At 49.1% G+C, this 19,607-nt stretch overlaps 6 protein-coding genes and 1 non-coding gene across 7 annotated transcripts; 4 read left to right on the top strand and 3 right to left on the bottom strand.

The window, feature by feature from the left end:
* The first annotated feature begins 76 nt into the window (after positions 1-76).
* glr1 (glutathione-disulfide reductase GLR1) lies at positions 77-2,497 on the top strand. Its single transcript, XM_747869.2, has 4 exons — positions 77-169; positions 227-829; positions 900-1,732; positions 1,791-2,497. Exons 2-4 carry the CDS (start codon positions 432-434, stop codon positions 2,222-2,224), a joined length of 1,665 nt encoding a protein of 554 aa, XP_752962.2. The 5' UTR covers positions 77-169; positions 227-431; the 3' UTR covers positions 2,225-2,497.
* A 45-nt stretch (positions 2,498-2,542) lies between these two features.
* tP(CGG)1 lies at positions 2,543-2,641 on the bottom strand. The gene is made up of 2 exons: positions 2,606-2,641; positions 2,543-2,577 (listed from the first exon to the last, which is right to left on the bottom strand). It is a non-coding gene (tRNA).
* A 553-nt stretch (positions 2,642-3,194) lies between these two features.
* Positions 3,195-5,287, bottom strand: AFUA_1G15966 (DUF3425 domain-containing protein). Its single transcript, XM_077803992.1, has 2 exons — positions 4,888-5,287; positions 3,195-4,823 (listed from the first exon to the last, which is right to left on the bottom strand). The coding sequence occupies exons 1-2, from the start codon at positions 5,048-5,050 to the stop codon at positions 4,042-4,044; spliced, it is 945 nt and encodes a 314-aa protein (XP_077660160.1). The 5' UTR covers positions 5,051-5,287; the 3' UTR covers positions 3,195-4,041.
* Positions 5,288-7,087: 1,800 nt separating this feature from the next.
* AFUA_1G15970 (putative aldo-keto reductase (AKR13)) lies at positions 7,088-8,676 on the top strand (the record flags this gene model as incomplete). Its single annotated transcript, XM_747870.2, has 7 exons — positions 7,088-7,294; positions 7,350-7,529; positions 7,590-7,668; positions 7,736-7,879; positions 7,953-8,066; positions 8,119-8,313; positions 8,381-8,676. Exons 1-7 carry the CDS (start codon positions 7,274-7,276, stop codon positions 8,674-8,676), a joined length of 1,029 nt encoding a protein of 342 aa, XP_752963.2. The 5' UTR covers positions 7,088-7,273.
* A 350-nt stretch (positions 8,677-9,026) lies between these two features.
* AFUA_1G15980 (uncharacterized protein) lies at positions 9,027-9,782 on the bottom strand (the record flags this gene model as incomplete). Its single annotated transcript, XM_747871.1, has 1 exon — positions 9,027-9,782. One exon carries the CDS (start codon positions 9,780-9,782, stop codon positions 9,027-9,029), a length of 756 nt encoding a protein of 251 aa, XP_752964.1.
* A 3,598-nt stretch (positions 9,783-13,380) lies between these two features.
* Positions 13,381-14,574, top strand: AFUA_1G15990 (uncharacterized protein; the record flags this gene model as incomplete). The annotated part of the gene is made up of 2 exons (XM_747872.1): positions 13,381-13,741; positions 13,802-14,574. 2 exons carry the CDS (start codon positions 13,381-13,383, stop codon positions 14,572-14,574), a joined length of 1,134 nt encoding a protein of 377 aa, XP_752965.1.
* A 1,454-nt stretch (positions 14,575-16,028) lies between these two features.
* AFUA_1G16000 (putative serine/threonine protein kinase) lies at positions 16,029-17,123 on the top strand (the record flags this gene model as incomplete). The annotated part of the gene is made up of 3 exons (XM_747873.1): positions 16,029-16,123; positions 16,182-16,734; positions 16,788-17,123. The coding sequence occupies 3 exons, from the start codon at positions 16,029-16,031 to the stop codon at positions 17,121-17,123; spliced, it is 984 nt and encodes a 327-aa protein (XP_752966.1).
* Positions 17,124-19,607: the final 2,484 nt, after the last annotated feature.

A 19,607-nucleotide genomic window follows, 5' to 3' on the forward strand; every position in this document is an offset into this window, starting at 1 on the left:
CAATCAATCGCGTCACGTGTGGCTGCGATGACCAAATCTCCAACCCCGAACGCTAAAATCAGTGCATATCGGCGAAGTCGGCGTTCATCTTCGGGGGATTAGGAAATTCGGAAAGCGCCCGTCAGTTTCTTTAAGATAGCCATTGAGAGGCAATTAATCGTAGTGGACGGTAATCTGATTTCACTGCCTACTAGTTACTCTACTCCGCTGACTTCTTGCGCGTCAGCAATCCGTATTCTCCGTCATCAACCACATCATCCGGGTTCTCCGCCAGCTTCAATCCTGGGAGCGTCCATTTTAGCTCTTGATTACTCTCGCTAGCTTCTGCCCCTCCAATAGCCCATCCTCCCTCCCTCCTTTCTTCCCCTCATTCGACATCCACCACCTACCAGAGGGGTCAATAAAAAAAATAGAAAAAAACCAGACCCTCCATGCTCTCCCGCTCCTCACTCCACATTCTGCTTCCAGCTCAAGCACTCAAACCTCGTGTGCCGCAACTGATCCGTTCGTCAACTATCGTTCAGTCTGCTCGAGTCGTCTCTACAGTTGCAGATCGACGAACCCAATCTGCGATTCGAAAACTGGATTCTCCCACTCTGATTTCCAAGACAGCGCCCCGTCTCGCCTCTCTCTCTCGACACTTTTCATCGACTGCTGTTGCAGCGGACTCCGGCAACATGGCTCCAACGGACGTTCAGCAGTATGACTATATTGTTTTGGGTGGTGGTAGTGGTGGTAGCGGTAGCGCACGGCGCGCCGCTGGCTGGTACGGTGCAAAGACACTGATTGTGGAAAGTGGACGGGCTGGTGGTACTTGCGTCAACGTCGGGTATGTTCTGTGTCTTGCTCCCACGTACGGCCCGGGGAAGCGTGGGATTTGCTAACGGGAGGGTTTGCAGCTGTGTCCCCAAGAAGATGACCTGGAATTTCGCTTCCATCAACGAAGCTCTCCACGTCGGCGAGCACTACGGCTACGACATCCCCAAGGACGTCAAGATCAACTACCGTCAATTCAAGGAAACCCGCGACGCCGTCGTCAAACGTCTGAACGGTGCCTACGAGAGAAACTGGGGCAAGGAAGGCATCGACCTCGTGCACGGTCGCGCTCGGTTCGTCGAACCCAAGGTCATCGAGGTTACGCTCAATGACGGCGCAAAGGCGCGGTACTCGGCGCCTCACATTCTCATCGCGACCGGTGGCCGGCCCATTATTCCTCCTGTCAAGGGTGCCGAGCATGGTATCACTAGCGACGGGTTCTTTGAGATCGAGGAGCTCCCGCCCAAGGTTGCTGTCGTGGGTGCCGGTTACATTGCCGTCGAGCTGGCTGGTGTCATGGCTGCCGTCGGCGTGGAGACGCACATGTTCATTCGGGGTGAGACGATGTTGCGCAAGTTCGACCCTATGATTCAGAAGACGATGACGGAGCGGTACGAGGCGACCGGCGTGCACATTCACAAGAAGCATGGCGGGTTCAAGGAGGTGCAGCTGGTGAAGGACGGCAAGGGCAAGGACAAGGTGCTCAAGCTGATCGGCAATGACGGGTCGGAGGAGGAATTCAACGAGCTGCTGTGGGCTATCGGCCGTCAGCCTGAGGTCGAGGATCTGCATCTCGAGATCCCCGGCGTGAAGCTCAACGAAAGTGGCCACGTCGTTGTCGACCAGTACCAGAACACCTCGGCGGAGGGTGTTTATGCTCTCGGTGATGTCACTGGCGTTGCGGAACTGACCCCAGGTACGTTATTCTCTCTGTCTCTCTATTGACCTTGACTAAACACTTTCGCTCCGTGTAGTGGCCATTGCAGCCGGTCGCCAACTCGGCAGCCGTCTGTTCGGTCCCCCCGCTCTCAAATCCGCCAAATTGTCCTACGAGAATATTCCCACCGTGGTCTTTGCACACCCCGAAGTCGGCACCATCGGTCTCACTGAGCCACAAGCTCGCCAACGCTACGGTGACGACAAGGTCAAGGTTTACTATACCAAGTTCACCGCCATGTACTACGACGTGCTCCCGACAGAAGAGAAGAAGAAGAACCCGACCGAGTTCAAGATTGTGTGTGTCGGTCCCGAGGAGAAGGTGGTCGGTCTGCACATTCTGGGTCTCGGCGTCGGCGAGATGCTGCAGGGTTTCGGTGTCGCGATCAAGATGGGTGCTACCAAGAAGGACTTTGATAGTTGTGTTGCTATCCACCCAACCAGTGCAGAGGAGTTGGTGACCATGCGGTAGATTCTAGTGGGTTAGTTCTACGCCGTGAATATGATAGACAATGTACATGGATATGCGGAGTAGCTTACGGAGTATATTCGGGCGGTATTTGTCAGACAGAACCTCGATTGGTTAAACACAACTGCCCATGATTCGGCCAATTTTTCAGTAAAGAGAGAAAACAAAGAGGACAAGACTTCATTCTCTCCTACAATAGATATTATTTATTTATTCTATAGTAATTGATGTACGATGAAAAAGTGAAGCGGGCCAACATCAATAAGTCCAACCCCAACAAGGAAGGAGCGATGGGACAAAAAATATTTATCTAAAATAGGAGGCCTGAACCGCGATTCGAACGCGGGCCTCATCCATTCATAGCTCTTTTGAGAGCCGGGAGTTCCCGAAGGATGAATCCTACCTCTAGACTATTCAGGCAAGTATTTATTGATGCCTGAAGCAATATAGTATACGCACATTTAACTGATTTGAAGTGTCGTTTTATATCCCTGGGCCAAATTATAAATATTGACCGATTTGGCTTTTCTGATCTGCCCGTTGCGGCTAAGTACACATATTCAAAGCAGAAAAAGCAAGATTAAGTACACTAGGAATATACTACGCAATCCTGTTTGGGATAGATTTGTATTAATGGCTTGACTCTCCACTAGCAACAGAAGCGCATGCATCTGTTCTCCTGGAAGAAGTTGGATTCCACAAAAGTCTTCATTTAGATAGAGTGGAGAATATTAACCTATTACGCAGAGAGTCCGCCTCGTGGATCAGGAGATAAAAAGGCTGCGAGCAGCAAATAAGAAGGAAGTCAACACAGCATTTCCCATACCCCATCCTAAATCTCCCGCCAACTAGCGGTTGCTGTGGCGGTGGTACCTGAGCATCCGGTGGGAACAGTGTAGCTGCGGTTTGGATCACTCTCCCAGATGACGCGCCCGTCAGTCTCCTTTTTGATAAACTTGTATTGGAACGTCGTTCCTGCTGGGAGATTGATCGTCGTGATCCATAGCGGGTTCGAGCTGGTGTACCCAAACCTCGGTTAACTGGGCTATGTAGGACCTAGTGGTTATCACACATTAATAATGGGTTTAAAAAAATCCAGTCTACGCTTTATGATGTAAATTCAACCCCGTGGAGATCAAAGAGCTTTGCAGCATATCTTCCCATGAGCAAAGCTCAGTGAAAGGAAGTTGAAGACTGTGGTTATGTCCTCCGGTAATACCACCTTGCTGGACCAAATCTCAGTCGTTTGCCTAACCCCAGGACGATATGAGATTCAAACGGGCCCCGAAATCAAGATGTGTCTCGAGAATGAAGGACACCCAGTCAAGGAATACTTGACTGCAAATTCCCCGGCTGTATCTCGGAAGAAAGCCGATTGCGTCGGGCAAAAGGTTCTCTATTGGAAATATTCCATACTAAGGGGTAGGATCGGGGTCAGAAACTAGAAAGTGAAGACGAGATTATGCGCTAATGGTGGGTCTTATCTTGGGAGTTTTGACATCAGAAGGCTATGGGCAGGTTATGTGTTGTATCGTCCTCTTGTCCCTTTGGTGACTCGTAAGCTGTCCTTGATCAATGTCCGGTTAAATTAGAAACAATGAATAGTGGTAGGCAATAAGGGAAGGTTCTATGTAATAATGGTCTGGGAATTTCTGGTTGTTCGCAGTTAAAGTCGAGGTAAGAGGGCTAGTCTCTTAGGTATTCTCTTTGTTCAAACAACTTAAGTATCTAATGCTGTGAGCTAATGATGTCAGCATCTGACAGTGACAGGTCATAGCACAAGATCCCCGTAGGCGGAATACCATGATGAGCCATTCTGGTCATGTTATACAAAATAGCGGTCTTTCGTTGCGCTTTTCCCTCCAGTGATTGGTAGATTGGAACAAATCGTGACAGTTCCGAATGACCCAGCCCCAGGAACGCGCAAATGAGTCAGTCACTTCCCACCCAGCAGGATCCCAAGGATCTTTCCATACAATAAGCCCCGTTCTGCCAGTCTGTGCGCTACCGTGCCCCTTCATATCGAGACAAAGTTGTGTTTCATCAAATGATTCCCCAGCCAGGATCAAATTATCCCTCATTTGAGGGATCGGCAGTAGGTCTAGCCAAGGATGATGGGGTATCTGTCGCTGGATCATCGTGGGCTGCAGACTATGAGGGAGTGATTGCTCAAGGTCTCGCTGCCACGGGCCTGTAGTATTGAACGGCGATAGAGCTTCATCATGTAAATTTTCTGGAGTCAGCCCAAAAATCTTAATGTTTGCGAAAAGCGCTCTGGTGAAATTGAGCTGGATCAAGTGGAGTAAAAGATCCAAACGCGGAGAACCGAGCAGATATGATTGATATGCAGTGTCTTCCAACTTTTGCATCAATGTCTTTGTCAGTTCTGAGTCCGGGGTGAGAATATGTATCTTCTCAATTTCCCCCAAAGTCATCCGGAATTCCATTCCAGGGTCGGGAGATGTTGCCGGTACGCGTACATTGACGTGAAAAGCAGGTACCGACGTGGCTAACAATTGGCTTTGTTGAGAAGTAGAACCGTAGTTGTCGTGTTTCTCCATCCTCTCCGTTGATTCTTTCGGCGGTTTCTTGACTCTGAGGCCTGTAGTCCAGTCAGACCAAGAGCCATGATCCACTTCTCGCTCACTAATGTTGACTGGACTTACGTCGAGCTCTCTGGTTTACGCGGTTCTGCAACTTTCGCCGTGTTTTAGGGTCACTGATTCCCGACCAATCGTCATCTGGCCAGACCCTGAGGCGCTGCGTGAATGATTGTAACACAATCCGGTCTTGAGATGTGCTGACCCCATCCACTTTCCGATTGGCCATTTTCGTAATGTCACCAGCAAATCTTCCGTTCTATCCTATCACCAAAGAAAAACAAGAAAAAGAAAGAGTACGAATGCAACTTGCTGACAAGAAAACGGCACAGGCGGCTGTGGGGGAAGGAGTAAAAAGAGGTTATGCACATGCATGGGAGGATCCTGCGTAATATGGTCGAGACAGGCTGGGCGCTGTCTCTCCAAGTTAAGACGACGATTTCGACTTCAAGGTACCTCTCCGTGGTTCAGAAGAAACCATAGCCAGCTGTTCGAAGCCAATAAAAGGTACCCGTTGGCCCACTTTGTCATATACCTGCATGAAGCTAACCAATATAAAGTAATAGTGGGCCACTGTGGATGGGGATCGCCTCAGCTATCCGGCGGGGATAACGCTATTTCCGTCCTATGCATAACCCTATTTTATTAAACTGAATAGACAGCGGAAATTCTTATTCCTAAGATTTATACGGACTACTGATGTGCGATATTGAGATCATCATTCCCAGGCGATTGGCACGGAATATGGCATTGTGCGTGTGGAGGCAGACGCCCTTGGTCAGTGTGGTCTTCGAACTCCCTCGCAGGTGACGTTGTCTATATAAAGCGGCACAGCTTCATGTCTAATGTATGGTTATCTTGATAGTAGACCATCGACAGAATAGATACAGATTGCAGTTTGGAACAGTTATTTTACGTCTCATCATTGACACCTGCACGACATGTTGTGAGTCATTGTTCTACTCGCCTTTTTTCTAGGGCTGTTGAACGCAGCAGCCTGCTACCAGAACCAGCCGACAATGAACCAGACAGTGTCCGTCAATTGCCAGTATGCAGTACGTGCCACTGGCCAGCTGTGCCTGACTAATATCTAACCAGTGTTCTCGTCTTTCAGCCATCTTCAGGTCTGCCCTGCATTACCCAGATCGAGACAACTTCGCCATGGGGGCTACCAGGCACATTATTGTCTGCCAGTACAAGTACTGGCTGTGCTCTATTTCTATCGTTCTATTTACTCAAGTGACCGCGGCAGGAACTTGTTTGCTACGTTGAGTGTGTCACCATCCCGTCCATTACTCTCGGCAGCCCTTCAGATTTTCCAACAAGAGGTGGAGTCTATAAAGACAGTTCGTGGGCTGGTGCCCAACTTTATCTGTTATCCACTCCAACGGAACGCTCTCGCAGCGATGAAGCAAAGGGGCGGTAATGCTTTGGGTATCGATCGTGACGAACCTCTTTTTAGTGAGTGAATTTATATTGGCAAAGTCTATGCGTGTTGTCTAACGTATATAACTTAGTCATCCTGATTTCTACCGCGTGGTTGGACAGACGAGACGACGCCACCGTGAATAGGATGACCGAAAATATAATCTCTAGGATTGAAGCAGTGGCCAAAGAGCTGAAAGTCGCTGACCGGTATCTGTATATCAACTACGCTTCTGCTGCACAGGCAGACAAAGTCTTTGCTGGCTACGGCGAGAAGAGTCGGCGGAGACTGAGAGATATCCAGAGATCTGTCGATCCTCGAGGTATTTTTATCTCAAGGCCCATGTAATGCAGCTATTGACCAGTGAGGATATGACTTACATGCGTTAATCGAGCCCATTCTTTCCCATCATGCTAAATGCCGTCCTCATGGGGACTCTTCAAGAATTCGAAAGTTAAAATATCCCCGAGTCCAAAAGAAGTTTACATACATATTCAGGCTGTTCAAGCTCTCCTATGTCTCGACACTGTAGATAGAATTGCAGGCCCTGATGATGAATGATATCTGCTTTATCAACGTCAACTATCCTCGCGGAAAAGCTAGGCCTACACTTTACCGAGTACATCGAAGTACATGATTCGAAGAAAGCGCACTGCAGATGGCCCCACCTGGATAATGCAGCAGGAGTGCAGTCAGGTACATCAAAGACGGCCACAATATCAGGTCAGGAGGTCCAAGACTTGTCTATAGTTAAAATGGAGAATATTCCGCTTTTAGTTAGCCTTCATGCAGGAGTATGACATGGTGGGTCCATGGAACATACAATGATAGACCCCTACAATCAACCTGTGGGGCAACAATGTTCGTACACTTGATTGTCATGATGTCGATTGCTGCGAGGTGCCAGTCAGCGACTATAGATTCGCACGAAGCCCCGGCTCTGGTTCCTCGCATTCACAGTAGCGGCTGCGCAACAACAATCCCCAATTCTTGAAAACCCGTCACTTTCCTTGTGATTCCCGCGGGATGCCCATCCACCTCCCCAGGGTTTGTGGAACGACGTTCACGACGCTGAGGTACGGTCACGCTGACTCTTCCCTAGACCTTAGGAAATCTACCAAGAATGGCTAAGACACTCCCGTTTGGCGACCAGCAGGTCCCTGTTCCCGGCTTTGGGGCCATGGGCCTCAATTCTGCGATGGGGACAGATCTCAACCTTGAGCAGTCTGAGCCTGTTCTCCTGAAAGCTATCGAACTTGGCTGTACGTTCTGGGATACCGCGGTAAGTAGTCTGTTCACAGTCTTCCGAGGACACCCGATGTCTAATTACGTTGCGACCTAGGTTGCCTACAAGGATGGCGAAAACGAGAAGCTGCTTGGAGACTTTATAAAGAAGCACAACGTCCGCGATAGGCTTTTCGGTAGGCATAAGAACCCCTTTCTGGCTCAAGATTGTGTCCGCTGGCTAAACGTCGCGTCACAACGCAGTGGCCTCCAAGTGTGGGTTTGACGTCTTTGGACCCGAACGGAAAGTGACGAACTCGGCCGCCCACATTAAGGAATACATTGAGGGAACGATTAACCGGCTTGGTTTCACCCCTGATCTCTACTATCTACACAGAATCGACCCCAGTACGTATCAAGCAAACGCAGAAAGTGATATTCTTTCTGGGCCAAATCCAGTATGCTAACTCTGCAACCAAAGATACCCCCTTGGAGGAATCCATCGGCGCCCTTGATGAACTTCGCCGGGCGGGAAAAACAAAATACATTGGGTTATCCGAATGCTCTGCTGCGACCTTGCGCAGGGCACACGCAAGTTTGTCTTATCTGCAATTCCACATTGGAGAGTGCGTCCTAACGTATCCTAGTCGCCAAAATCGATGCCGTTCAAGCCGAGTACTCTGCTTTTGAGACGCTGCACGAGACGACTGGCCTGATCCAGACTGCAAAGGAACTGGGCGTCGCCTTTGTGGCATTTAGCCCGCTGGGTCATGGCTGGCTTGTGGATGACTTCCAGTACAAGTCTCCCGATGATTTTGCCCCTAATGATTTCCGACGCACTGGTATGTCGAACCACCTACAGGTGGAAGTCCGATAGGATTAGGGTACACTGACTCTTGTGGACCTTAGTTCCCAAGTTCCAGGGCGAAAACTTCCATAAGAACAAGGCTATCGTTGACGAGATCAAGAAGCTAGCAATCCGAAAGGGTTGCTCAGTTGCGCAGATCGCCCTAGCTTGGGTTTCGGCGCAAGGATTGATTGCAATCCCAGGAACGACCAAACCATCACGCTTAGAAGAGAACTGGGCATCTCGTGACATCGAATTGACGGAAGAAGAGCTTACGGAGATGCAACGGATTGTGGACGCTGCGAAGCCGGTTGGAGAGAGATTCGCTCCTATCTTCCAATCGATGGTCGGTCATTAGAGCCGCGCACAAGGTCTGGTTGCTACTAAATGGTGGCAAGTTTGGATGTAGAATTGGTCGCATGACGACGGAGTCATATAGGTATGTAGAGATCTTACAAGGAGGGTCATGTTACATAGCTGCTTTGAGCTGAAGTGTTCTGCTACAACTCTCCAGCGTCGTCGTCTTCCGGCCAATGATTACATTGGCATAGGCCACTTGGTAGTTATGCGCACCCAGTCCTGTGGATTCAGGGTGAGGTTTCAAGTCAATCCCGCGTGTCAGAGCGATTTCTAGTGTGTTAATAAAGCTATGGAGTGACTAGGGTAATTAATCATACTTTGTGTATGCCCCCGGGCTCTGATGGGAGTTCATTTGAGTCTCCTTCCAGGACCCAAAAGAACCGGTCCAAACTTGCGAATCGCGTCTTCAGCTGTCGCATCAGGACCGAGATCCCACTCGAATCTGGACTCGCGTTGTCGTTGCCGTTTTGGGTAGCGAGCCTCTTGCTTTGTCCACTTGGGACATCTTTTTCCACCCTTAGTTCCCGGTTCTGTCTCGTCATCGTCGTCGTCATCGGCATCCTCATCTTCTTCCTCTTCCTCTTCCTTCCCGTTGTCGTCGTCCCCCTCGTCCGAGTCCTGGTAATGGTAATCATCGTCCTGGCTCGGACGCTGCAACTGGTATCTTCTTTCGGCCTCCTCCTCGTCGTCCAAGTAATACAGGTCTCGAAGGATGGTCAGTTTCATGACCATGTCCTGAGGAACACGCCCTATCCTAGGGCTCCCAAGTGCCCCAATGGCTTTTCGAATGGTTGGGAGTGGGGCACCATGCCACTGCTTAGGTGCTTGGGTGCTTTGTGCCCATGGAGTATCGTCCAGATAGACCCGAGTATATTGCCCTCCTTGGGCGACATCCGTGATTTTCCCTTGTCGATATTGATACCGTGCATATTCATGTGCCAGCGGCACCCTTCTCTTGGCAATATCGCCCTGGCGGCGAATCCTGTCTCTCAGTTCGAACCGGATAAAGAAATCCAGATCACTGGGCACGAAGAAAAACAGCGGGTCTAGCGCATCATGATAATATGCATGGCAGGTGGGGCATAATCCGACAGCATTCATCATTGAGAGCGGGTCGAAGTTTATTAGGCCTCGTTCTTCTAAAAACTTTGTCTAGTCACGCTGTTAGTGAGAAGGCACTTGTCAAGTTACTCTATGGAAGTCATACTGCTCCATCCGCTTTCCCAAGTACATGGGCAATCTGTATTTTGGTTGCTCCGCAAGACCAACATTCCTCGCTCATTCTCTTCATCTTCTCCTTCACATGGGACGGAAATGAGCCAGATATAACGGTGCTATTTTTGCTGCTTGATGGCCGAGGAGGTGGTGGTGGTGGCATGCGATTGCTCTTAGACGCCATCGTCAGTATTGCCCTGGGGCTTCGTGAAACACGTACTGAATTGAAGCAGTGTATAGGATGAATAGAGCGCAACTTACCAGACGCAATCGGATTTTCGAATTGTCGAAATCTGTTGCCAATCTGTTGATGCCTTGCCATATAGGTTTAGGAAGGAGCGACTGCTTTCTATAACTGGACGTTCTATTCTTATGTTTTGTTGTGTAGTTCACGTCATAAATACACCCGCTGTGCCCTATGTATACCCACGGAACCCGTATAGACATCTGAGTTGGGAAATCTGGTAGCCGATGACGATGGGCTGCTCCGAGACATAACCGGTATGCATGCTCATCTTTGGAAATCTGGCTCTGTGCAATATTCATGCTCATACAGTGTGCCGCCAAGTTGTCCTCCTGAGCCCTAATTCCTAGCACCCACCCTGACTGGATGTTAATGTCTGGGTCCAGGCCCCAGTTAAGTAGGTATGACGATAATATTGTATTGATACTTTCGATTACAGCCTATGGGTTAAATGGTTATATACAGGTTCCTGATATGGTACCAGCTGGAGAATGCCGGATAACCTCCGTAGTCGTCTACAGCGCCTGCAGGAGTTGATGTCCGTACGCAACTCAATTCAACACGCTGTGGTACTGGTCCCACGACCTCACGAGAGGAAGACCCCAGTATAGCCCTTCAGCGTCATAGCAAGCCACCATCCATGAGTGTATGTACAAGATTAGCTCGCCTAATAGAGGGAAACCCTGGAAGTATATTATGAGGACTCTGTTGAGGCAATATATGCATTTCTGCCCATCCATACTGTTTGTCGTATAGCTTTTGCCTGTCCCTAGTCTGCTTGACCATATCGTTAGTACTAGGGATGGCCCTGCCCAGCTTTGATGGACGTTAATTGGCCACATCTAGAGCAATGGTTGTGTTGGAATCGCCAAACCATCGTCGTTTAACCGGATTAGGCGAAAAAAGAAGATATAAACACCTGGTTCTAGTCCTCATTTCCCATTCATTTCTCTCCAGCTCCATACTTGCTGATTGATTCACTTTCAGTATAGATAGGAGTTCTGAAGCGGTTTGAACCTTTGTTTAGTGAACATATAATTTATTACTCATTTCAAATATTAGAAATGGCGTTTCTGCCCTGTCTCCTGCTGCTCAACTCAGCCTTCAGTCAGCCCCGTGGAGAGCCACTTAATGATAGGGTTAGTAGGACTCGTAGAACGGCGTCAAGTGTAGCCAATTTTGGCCACTGACTAACTGTTTCATCGTTATATAGAGTAAAGTCTATGGACTGCCGTTAGGGCTGCACTAGCCAACAAGAATGCCAGAACAAACCGTATTGGTAAACTTTCTCGCTAAATTAGTAGAGAAATCGAAGTCAATCATTCCCTATTCCCCCGACGCCGGGCCCAGGTCTCTCCTACTATGGTGATGCTATCAGCCGATAACATGAGGTTAGCACAATGCACATCCTTCTGTCATAGTAGGATGAAGTTTTGACCCCCAGATGCAATGTAATGAAGCTTAGCCTGCATGCTACTCTAATAGCCTGTGCCTGACAGGCCAGAGGATGCTATGCCGCACGATCTGATTTTGAAAACTTGCAGGATCGTCTTCTGCTTTCTTGCCTTTCCCGTTTTTGCATATATCTTTTTCCAGTCTCAGGTCGGCCAGCCACAATCAGTGGAAATATGGCACAGCACATGCAGCTGTCGCCGGGCTTGATCACACTGTGTGACTTCAGGTCATGCACAGGCTGGGATCACCTTTGAACGGCTATATGCCAAACTGGATCCCATCGGGCGACACAAAGGGTTTCAGAGGTTGCACTGTAAGCACCAACTGCCTGGTTGCTAATTTTCAGATAGACCGGGGAGTGTTCTGGATCCCCCATAGCCCGCGACCCAAGCGGTAGAGCCTACCATGTTGTTGTTGTTGTTGTTGTTGTTGTAAAGCGAGGACCTGTGAATTCCCTCTTGTGGTTAGTTTTGCCGTTTTGGGTATGGTCGCCCGATACGCCGTCTTGTAAACACCGCCTGCAACATGACATCCAGTATATAAGAACCGTCCCCTCGCTGTTCTAACCATCCTCTCTCCCAACTTCTTCTTTCCCCCCGAATCCCCCCAAATATTCTACACCCTTCCGGTCGCTGCGGTCGTTTCATCTGCCCATATGGCTGCCACCAACCCCCCGTCTTTTTTTTTCCCATCGGAAATTGCGGCTGCGCCTCCCCCTCTCTTCTTGTCTCCACTTCCCAGTTTCCTTACCAGCCATCAGCCTTGACTGGTTGTTCAGCTGGTTAAGCTGATCACGTCTCCCCCTTTCTGCTTCCGGTGAAACCATTCATATCCAAAGGGAAAAGAAGGTGCATTGCCTGATTATCCTCAACTTGTAGCAAACCGTGTTAACTTGAGAGCTATAGTTCCACGGACGGCCCTCTACGCGACTCACTTGGCTCGACATTCCCTTCCAACGAGCAAGACGCAGATACTGCAACTTTCAGCAACTCCGAGGCTGAATACGCCTTACCGCCGCCCCACTCCCCTAGTCTTTCCGCGGTCACCGGTTGCAGGGTTGCATTTGCGCTAATCATGTGCACACCGCCGCGTATGCGCTCGAGTGGCCAAGATGACGACGAGATTACGCCCTCGGTGAAACAAATCCAATGGCGTAATTACCTCACCAGCAATACAGTTGGAATCTCGTCCTCGGTGAAACGGATCCAATGACATAAATGCCTCACCAGCAAACTGTCGATAATCTTTCGCGGCCGATCGGCGTTTCGTCCTCGACTTTCCGGCTTTCTGCGCCCTGCGACGCGAGCTTGCGGGAAAAATATCGCTAAAGGCACCATCATTCGCGGTTTCTTATCGAACAGTCGCAGTGATTTCATGACGAGTGCGCTGAATCTGCACCTATTCTCAGCAATTGCCAATTGTGGGTAATGTTGGGTAAATCCTTCGGGGTTGACCGAAATCTTGGTTGGGACGACTGCTCGCAATTGGCCGAATATTGAACGGGAAGGCATGCAACAACAATGTCAAGGCGCTACATGGTGTGGTTGGAACGCAGGATCTGCAATTTCATGGTTAAGGCGGTTTGAACGACAGGAAACGGCCAACCCATGGTACAATGTTCTGACCGCGAAAAGATATCCAAGCACATTGATGTCTGCCTAGCTGGCTGGCATGTTATAAATACCCTGGTCTATCTCATTGTTGAGCAGCCATGCACATAGAAATTCATATCTCTTGAATTCTATACCTGCGTTCAATCCCACTTCCCAAACTCTCGCCTCACTCAGTATGAATCGTCAGGTTTCCTACAACGGACCCCTAGTACCATCTTCATTTCCTGCCCGAAAGTCACAAATTTGCACTTTCCCTTTTCCTCGGACTTTCCAACCTTGCAATTCCACTTCTTCAATTCCATCTGGCCCTTTAAATCATCCCCTGCCCCCAAAACCTCCCTCTTCCAAGTATTTTTTCCATGCATACACTCCACCTGACCGTGATCTTCGGATCCCGCCCGCCAACACCACGTCAGAACGCATTAATCGTGGTGGGTGCATTTCCGTCAACGAGCACGAGTTTCCTCCTTCAGACCATCAAAATAGGGGTTTTGGCAGTGTCAAGAGAAGGGACATTATCGCCCTGCCAAGGGAAGGTACGACGAATGTACCAGACCATATCATTAAAGGGGCTTATTTGACACTAATTTTTTCAGATACCAATCATGTGCTTGATGGTGGCTGCGAAGAGACGAGCAGTTTAAACGTTGATATTGTCGATCCGCCCCGCCTTAATACCTTCTTTCATGCGCAAAACCACGATTCACGCGGGTGTGAATTGTCGGTGTCGCCGCGGTGCGCCGATGTTGAGGTATGTCACGCCGACACCAACCCGGTGCCTGAAGTTCCTGAAACACCCCGGTTCACTTGCGAAAGTCCCGGCGGTGCGAGCGTACGCGACAAGGTTGATGACGGTCTTATGAGTCGTTGTATGCTGTATGAAGGCGAGGAAGGCTTCCTGGATGTTTCCCGATCGAAGGCCAAGTACACATACAGGCAGGCGGCCGAAATGTCCCCTCCGCATCTCAACCGTCAAGTGGCCCAAGATATTACTTCAAATACTTTGTACATCAAGGTCGACAGTGCCCGATCAAATTCTACCGGCCGAAAGAGACCAGCGAGCGCTGCTTTGGAGACCGATGAGGAAGCAAGTGGTCCTCGAACAAGGGCAAGGGCTAGGGCTGAAGCACTTGAAGCATTCTGTTCATTGTCCGCTTCCCGCAGTGCTCGACCTTATTCAGCGGCCGAGGAAGAGGTCTTACAGAACTTGGTGGCTAGAGGACTCGCGTGGAAGCAGATCGAGAGGGAATTCGGTCAGCTCTTCGCTAAGAGGACATTGAGATCGCTGCAGCTGCATTGGTCGAGGAACCTGAAGCTCACAGCTTTGCCAACCAGACGTTCAAAGCGCAAGAGGTCCTCCCTGTCGTAACACGCTCGTGTTGAATTTTCAAAGTCAGAACCCTTCTTTCAGCCACGAAAGTAGCGTGCCTGCATCATATTCTGATCCATACGCAGTGACTGGTTCATTCAACAGATAGGTTCTCCCTTTACCAAGGCGTCGCATGAGGGGGAAGTGGTGGCGTTATGCGGGACCTGGAAAATAGACGAATTCCCAACTCATGTTGCGCGAGACTATACATACTGTACTGTGGAATCCTACGGTATACGTTCTCGTTGTCCACAGTAGTCGCCTCAACCAACCACGCTATAAATGACTTGGGAAACTACCAGAGAGCGAGTTACATCGTTTTCTTGACGTTGCGAATGAAACATCTCAGCAGTCCCAAATGCATAGCTTGGGAGAATAAGAGACACCTATGAGCCTTTCCCCAGATACGTGACTTTGCACTAGCACTCATGTTGAATAGGAACCACGAAACGCTGACACAATTATTTCTTAGTCGGAAAGTGCACACTCTTTCCTTCATTCTTTGAGTTGAAGCAGACTCCAGTAAAATGGTCTCTCGGATCAGTGCTTGTGTGCTCAGATTCCCTATTATCGGATTAGTGTCTGAAGCCGAATGGCAAAAAAAATCCAACCTTGCGCAGACGTCTTTCGTATCAGCAGGTAATTCACCATTGTATGCTTCCACCGCCTTGGTGAAAGCATCCCCCACTGCATCAACTGCAACGTCAGGACGTGTCCATTTGGTAGTTTTTGTTGCCACTGAGATCGTAACTTCACGACCGTTCTTTATGATAGTTCTCACAGTTTTCTTGGAAATAATTTGATTGTAAGACATGGTAGGCTAAGTTAAGCTATCGATGATAGTCAGAGGACGTTGAGGTGATGCTGGAAATATGAATTTAGTTCAAGACTATGGAAAGGTAAACATGCAGCTTTTATGTCTTTTAGTTCTGCCCAAAAGCAAAGCTATAGGCGCCAGGAAGCCAAGGTAGGAAGACGTAGCACAGCTATTGTTTCAGATTTCCTGTAGATATTGTCGCGAGTGGACGACAATGGGCGAGCTGGACAGAGGTATGCACAACGGATCACACGCCTCGCCTCACATTAAGAGCGCAAACAGTATCGGTCGAAGCGAATAAAAATTGGCGCCACGCCAGAAGCACTTCGATGCGACTGCAACTATTCCCCCCACCCCCGCGATAGAGAACAAAGCAAAAATAGAATCCCGGCGCTAGAATGGGTGCAATCAGTGCTGTTGACCGAAAGGCACCAAATTGGTTGTCTCCATGTCACATTTGGTGGAGGCCCGCGCCCTGTTGTGTAATCTCAGCCGCAGGCTCAAAAGTCCGATCCCGAATTCCTTGGCATAATTGGATTTGCCTCTTGGGCCTGCTGAGAGCTCTCCGACTTCGATCAAGAAACCAAGAGCAAAATAACAAGAAAAGACAATAAAGCTCAGATCCATGCAAGTCGCCATGACGTCTTCCCTCCGAATAGGCCAATTTCTTCGGGGTCAGAATGGAATATACGCCGTTGGCAAGCAACTACAAGAGACGGTTTGGCTTGCAAGGTACGAAGCACTCCAAACGCACGAAACATTAAAGGTCTGTTTATAATGGACTGTCTAGCAAACGCGAAAGCAATGAACCCGTAATTGTGAAAAGCGTCCATCATTTTCGCCTCCAGAATGAGCGTGACGTGTTGAACCGCTTTCGATCTCGTACTCCCTACATACGCCCTTTAATCGATGAAATAGTCGAGCCATCTGATCCACCAGCCATAGTCTTGAGATATTTAGACGATCATCTTCTGAACGCGTCTATCTCTCAACGACTTACAAAGCTGGAGATCAGATATGTTGCAAGAAGGATTTTAGAAGCCCTGAAAGTTCTCCATGAGGATAATTTTGTACACACAGGTAAGTGCAATTATCACCTGGGCTATATTCACTATCTTATCTTTCCTGAAGACATCAAGCCCGACAACATTCTTGTAAACTATGGCCAAGGGGATGTGCGATTTACAGATGTTCAAGTAGCAGACTGTGGGAGTACGGTTTCTTCGGATTCTGCATATGCCAAGGATGGTGACTTGATTGGAGCACCTATCTGGAGGAGCCCTGAAGCGCAGCTCCAAATCGGCTGGGGTACACCAACAGACATATGGTCCTTTGGAGCATTAGTATGTTCGTTCCAGCCTCTTTGAGTTGCCGAGCAACGTTGACCCTGCACCAGCTTATAACCTTGCTATATGGAGGCAATTTCTTCATATTCAAACCAGACGTTCCCGCAGATCACGATGATTACGAACTAAAGATTCTTCAGAGGCAGTGTGAGTTCTTTGGGCCATTCCCTTTGACATATCGCGAAATTTGCCCTCAGGAGAAGTTGAATGCCCTCGCATATATCATGCAAAGTATTCCTCCCGAAAGGAGAAAGCTTTTCTCCCGGATTTCAGAACAGGAAATATCCAAGGAGGACAAGGAGTTCGTTTTGAAAGTAATGAAGCTTGATCCAAGAGACAGACCTTCCGCAGCAGAGCTTTTGCAGGACAAGTGGTTCGCGGCATAATGGAAATGGATTTGCGGACCAGAACATGAACATAGCAAGATTGTCAAGATCCATGTGTGACAGAACATTAAGGACCTTGTCTCCCTGCCAACCCACCCAGAAAAAGAAGACATAGAGTCAATTAGAGTATCACGAACCTCAGGTTCAGCCTGGTCGTTTTGTCATTACGGCAGGGTGGCTTGTAATTGTACGTCGATAGCTGCGAAGGCCGAACAACAAAAAATCTAGCCATCCTTCTGTTCGAGCCGCGTGGAGGGGGAGGAGACTGGTAGAGCACGCGATCTGCGGTCGCACGTCGATATCTGAGACGGGACAGGACAAATCGTCTAGCTATTCTTTTGTTCGAGAGCCGCGTGGAAGGGAGAGGAGACTGGTAGAGGATGCGATCTGTGATATTGGCAGTTGTACAGCGATAGATGAGGAGACGAAACACGACCAACGTCTGGCTATCCTTCTATTCGAGGCCGCATGGAAGGAGTGGGAGACAGGGTGACAGAGCGATCTGTAGTGTTTGCGGTCATACTATCGATAGCCGCGGATACCCAACGCAAATGTCTTCCGTTCGAGGCCACCAGAGGGAAGAGGAGACAGGGGGGGAAGGCGATCAGTGGTATTTGCGGTCGTTCGTACCTAATAGCTGAGAAGACCCCGGACAACGGTCTAGCTATTCTTCTGTTCGATAGCCGCGTGTGGACGAGACAAAGGGAGGATGCGATCTGTTATATGGGTGGTCGCACATCGATAGCTGAGGAGACTGGAAGCAACGAAGAGTCTAGCTATCCTTGTGTGCGAGCCCACACGGAGGGCAGGCGGGACGCGGAGTGGAGGCAATCTGTAGTGTCGGCGGTCGCGTTTTGATAGCTGAGGAGACCGAACGCGGCAAAGCCTAGCTATCCTGTAGGTATTGGCGCGTCGAGCGTTGGTAGCTCAGGAGTCAGACGCAATACAGAGGTCTAGCTATCAATATCGTGATAGCTGTCGTGCATCGGAAGTTGAAAATTCGCCCAGCAGAGTAGACTCAAGCGGTTCTTCTGTTCGAGGCTGTATGGACGTGCGTTTGTCGTCTCCTGTTGCTATACAGGAGCACGGGAATGTTCGAGATCGATAGGGGTGAGAGCGGTCCTTGCATTGACAGCGTGATAGGCGAGCCACCTAGCTGTTCTGCTTAAAAGCCCTCCATTTGACCATTTGCCTGGATGACTTCAGCGCGATAACGAGGGGACTGCCATAGCTGTTCTTCACCAGCGAAACTGGCTGGTGGTGAAATTTTGCGGTGTTGCGACAGCTGGGCAAACACCGACACAACAGTACTATTTTTCCTCCACACTTTTGGACAGATCTTGGCTTCTCCTGCAGTATAGTATCTGCGCGAATACTAATCCCGAACACCGTCCAGATTTGTCTTATCAGCTGATCAATCTCTTCGGCGGAATATTATCCTGAACCGAGCACGAATCGTGTCCCTAGTGTCGGGCAGAAATGTTATACTGTGACCGCCTACGGAGAAAGGGCTACTATTAATCGAACTCTTATGACGACATTCCTAGTAGCTACAGCATAAAGCCGTACTAGTGACTTCAAGTTGTCTGGCAGTCTGTTTCTGACCGTTGCAACAGTAGCCCAACCTTTATCAAGCCCCGTGCTGATACCCAAATGAGTGCTGTTTTTCCGTTGGGGGTGGGGCATCTAAGCATGAGTAGTTGCGCACGTGGTACATTTCGGAAATTGTAGTAATCCAGACACTGCCCCTCTCTTCCCCTCCAGCATTCTGACATTGAGGATGAACAAAGCCTCTATCATGACGTGAAAAACTAAATTCCCAAAGATTTCAATCTGTGCTTGGGATGCGTATATACCACCATGCCTTCTGAACCGCTTTCACCTGCCCTTAACAATATTGTTGATAAACTAAGCGACCTGATCAAAGAGGGAAAGGTATTAAAGGCGGTAGTTGATGGTGGATGGCGGTATTATGGCGAAACTTTTCAAAAGGAGATCGAAAATCTCAAGAATACAATAATCGACGGTGGTAACAAAGTGAGTAGTGATCTGCTGGTGGATTGTTCCTAGTGATCTAACTGCTCGGTGCTAGGTCGTTCGGTGCCATGCAACTCATTTTACTCGAGGCGCATATATTCAGAACCCAACGTTCCGTTTGATCCTAATCCAGATAAACGGGACTTCAAAGCTCGACCCTGGTGGGTTGCTACAACCCGGATCATACCAATACCTGGAAGACTCGCGAACGCTCATTTGCGAGGGTGAGGGAGGGGTTGATATTGGTATAGTGGTACTGGCAGAAAACACAAGTTTCAAGAAGGTGTGATGTTGGGCGGAACTTAGGCAGAATGAATGTATCAATAGCAGTGCTGGTTGTATGGTTTCAATTTTGGCTAGATTCAGGACCGTACTCCTGAGACTGTGGGAGCAATGAAATCCTAGCAGAATTTTGAGATTGAAAGCCTGGAACAAAGGAAACTTCAA

Source organism: Aspergillus fumigatus, chromosome 1 (assembly GCF_000002655.1).
Source record: "Aspergillus fumigatus Af293 chromosome 1, whole genome shotgun sequence".
Taxonomy (NCBI): Eukaryota; Fungi; Ascomycota; class Eurotiomycetes; order Eurotiales; family Aspergillaceae; genus Aspergillus; species Aspergillus fumigatus.

Bases quoted from the DNA above. Each gene is read 5' to 3' on its own strand.
- glr1 (XM_747869.2), top strand. From the start codon at position 432: ATGCTCTCCCGCTCCTCACTCCACATTCTGCTTCCAGCTCAAGCACTC. The intron at 830-899 runs GTATGTTCTGTG...GAGGGTTTGCAG, and splicing joins GGTACTTGCGTCAACGTCGG to CTGTGTCCCCAAGAAGATGA. The intron at 1,733-1,790 runs GTACGTTATTCT...CGCTCCGTGTAG, and splicing joins CGTTGCGGAACTGACCCCAG to TGGCCATTGCAGCCGGTCGC.
- AFUA_1G15966 (XM_077803992.1), bottom strand. From the start codon at position 5,050: ATGGCCAATCGGAAAGTGGATGGGGTCAGCACATCTCAAGACCGGATT. The intron at 4,824-4,887 runs GTAAGTCCAGTC...ACTGGACTACAG, and splicing joins CGTAAACCAGAGAGCTCGAC to GCCTCAGAGTCAAGAAACCG.